Source organism: Mandrillus leucophaeus, unplaced genomic scaffold, assembly GCF_000951045.1.
Source record: "Mandrillus leucophaeus isolate KB7577 unplaced genomic scaffold, Mleu.le_1.0 Scaffold306, whole genome shotgun sequence".
NCBI lineage: Eukaryota > Metazoa > Chordata > Mammalia > Primates > Cercopithecidae > Mandrillus > Mandrillus leucophaeus.
The window spans coordinates 1133462-1135584 of record NW_012103210.1 but is presented as its reverse complement, the minus strand read 5'-3'; the positions used below and the strand labels follow the sequence as shown (position 1 = coordinate 1135584).

The 2123-nt window shown below is 48.5% G+C and overlaps 1 protein-coding gene across 1 annotated transcript in view; it reads right to left on the bottom strand.

Annotated features, from left to right (window-relative positions):
• The window catches only part of SMYD4 (SET and MYND domain containing 4), a 57171-nt gene that overhangs the window by 54424 nt on the left and 624 nt on the right, over positions 1 to 2123 (bottom strand). Inside the window, exon 2 of the mRNA XM_011987282.1 lies at positions 246 to 391. Within this exon, the coding sequence (XP_011842672.1) occupies positions 246 to 379 (134 nt within the window). The 5' untranslated portion in view covers positions 380 to 391. The remainder of the gene's footprint in view (positions 1 to 245; positions 392 to 2123) is intronic.

Below are 2123 nucleotides of genomic sequence, written 5' to 3'. Positions count from 1 at the left end.
AAAAATTAAAAAAAAAAAAAAAAAAGAGATATTACTGGGCCGGGCATGATGGCTCACACCTGTACTCCCAGCACCGTGGGAGGCCAGATTGCTTGAGCCCAGTAATTTGAGACCAGCCCGGGCAACATAACAAGACTCGATCTCTATTTAAGAAAGAGAAAGAGGCAGAGATTACTTCAGAGCAAATGACAAAACAGAACGTTTTTCAGATCACAATTGCCTTGCTAACGCTTCCATGTACTTACTGAAGAAGTGAAGAGGAATGAAGAAAGATATCGCTCAAGGTCTCTGCTGTAGAAATTGTGAGCTGAATGGACTTTGGGAGTGAAGCCCACTTTTGAAGCAGGTATGATTTCCACTCATCCACAGGCAGATCCATGCTGCTTTCGATCTATAAAATGAGTAAGAAAATAGGAATCTTACAAATGCACAATTTTAGAAAATCAAGAGTTTGGCTCCGTGCAGTGGCTCACACCTGTAATCCCAGTACTTTGGGAGGCCGAGGTGGGTGGATCATGAGGTCAGGAGATCGAGACCATCCTGGCTAACACAGTGAACCCCGTCTCTACTAAAAATACAAAAAAATTAGCCAGGTGTGGTGGTGCACGCCTGTAGTCTCAGCTACTCTGGAGGCTGAAGCTAGAGAATCACTTGACTGGGGAGGCCAAGGTTGCAGTGAGCTGAGATCATGCCATTGCACTCCAACCTAGGCAACAGAGGGAGACTCTGTGTCAAAAAAAAAAAAAAAGAAAATCAAGATTTCATTCAAGGAAGCCTAAAGCAATAAAATCAATTCTTGTGGTCTTTTCCTCTAGTTTATATGCTAAGGAAAGATCTATATTCTCTCACAGCAATTCACTCAACATCCTTCCATTCAGAAATATTTACTGAAAGACTACTTTGTGACAGGCACCATGCAGGTGATGGTTATACAAAGAGGAAGCAGACTAGATAGCTATCATCCGTGTCCTCTTAGTCTTTTTTTTTTGTGCGTGAGACAGTCTTGCTCTATCCCCCAGGCTGGAGCGCAGTGGCACGATCTCGGCTCACTGCACCCTCTGCCTCCCAGGTTCAAGCAATTCTCCTGCCTCAGCCTCGGAGTAGCTGGGATTACGGAGTGCGCCACTACTCTTGGCTAATTCTTGTAGTTTTAGTAGAGATGGGGTTTCACCATGTTGACCAGGCTGGTCTCGAACTCCTGACCTCAGGTGATCCTCCAGCCTGGGTCTCCCAAAGCGCTGGGATTACAAGTGTGAGCCACCGCGCCCGGGCTGATCCCCCTAGTTTCTCAAGTCTGAAACCTGAGACACTTCCCCAGATTTTTCTTTCTCACCCACCCCAGCAACTATTCAATTAACAGGTATTTCTCTCTTATATAGTTCAGCGTTCTCTTTCAACCCCCAGGTCATTCCTTCGGTTTAAGTCCTCACCATCTCGTCTGGCATTCTTCCTAGAGTGTCATAATTAGTGTCCATGCCATTGGCACCCCCCCCTCCACTTTCAATCCAGCCTCCAACACTGAGACAGAAGTCAGTGCTCTGCCTTAAATTCATCAACGCTACTCCAAGCATATTGGGAAGCCCAGGACAAAACCGTCCTTACTTGACCCTTGGCTGACTTTCTAATTCTCAGGTCTCACTTGTTCCTCTGCAGCCTTGCATACTGAACTACTCATTGCGATCCCCGGCTTGCCAGGCTATTTCATCTCTCCAAGGTTTTGGCAGAGGCTATTCGTGCTTTCCGGACCAACCCTACCCTGGCTTATGGAGTCCACCTGGAAAATTCCCACAGGTTCGTTCTTCGAGTCGGTTCAAACGGCACCTGCTCTGGGAAGGCTTCCCTGATTTCCAACACTCTTGGGGTTTGTACCACGTCTACCCGGAGCTGGGGCTACTCACGGCATAAAGTGCCCCCACACACTGTCCTCTTCTCCACGGACAGGGACCAGGTCTGATTCCCCTTCGGAGACCCCCCACCTCAACGGTGCCAAGCTCAGGGTTTGGCCCCGGTCGAGAAGTCAGCCCCGCGTTGCTGGAGGAACCGGGTCACTGCTGCGACTCCATTTAGCAGCTGAGGTCTCAGGGAACAGCTTTAACCTCCTCTGGGCTACCAACCCGTGCACT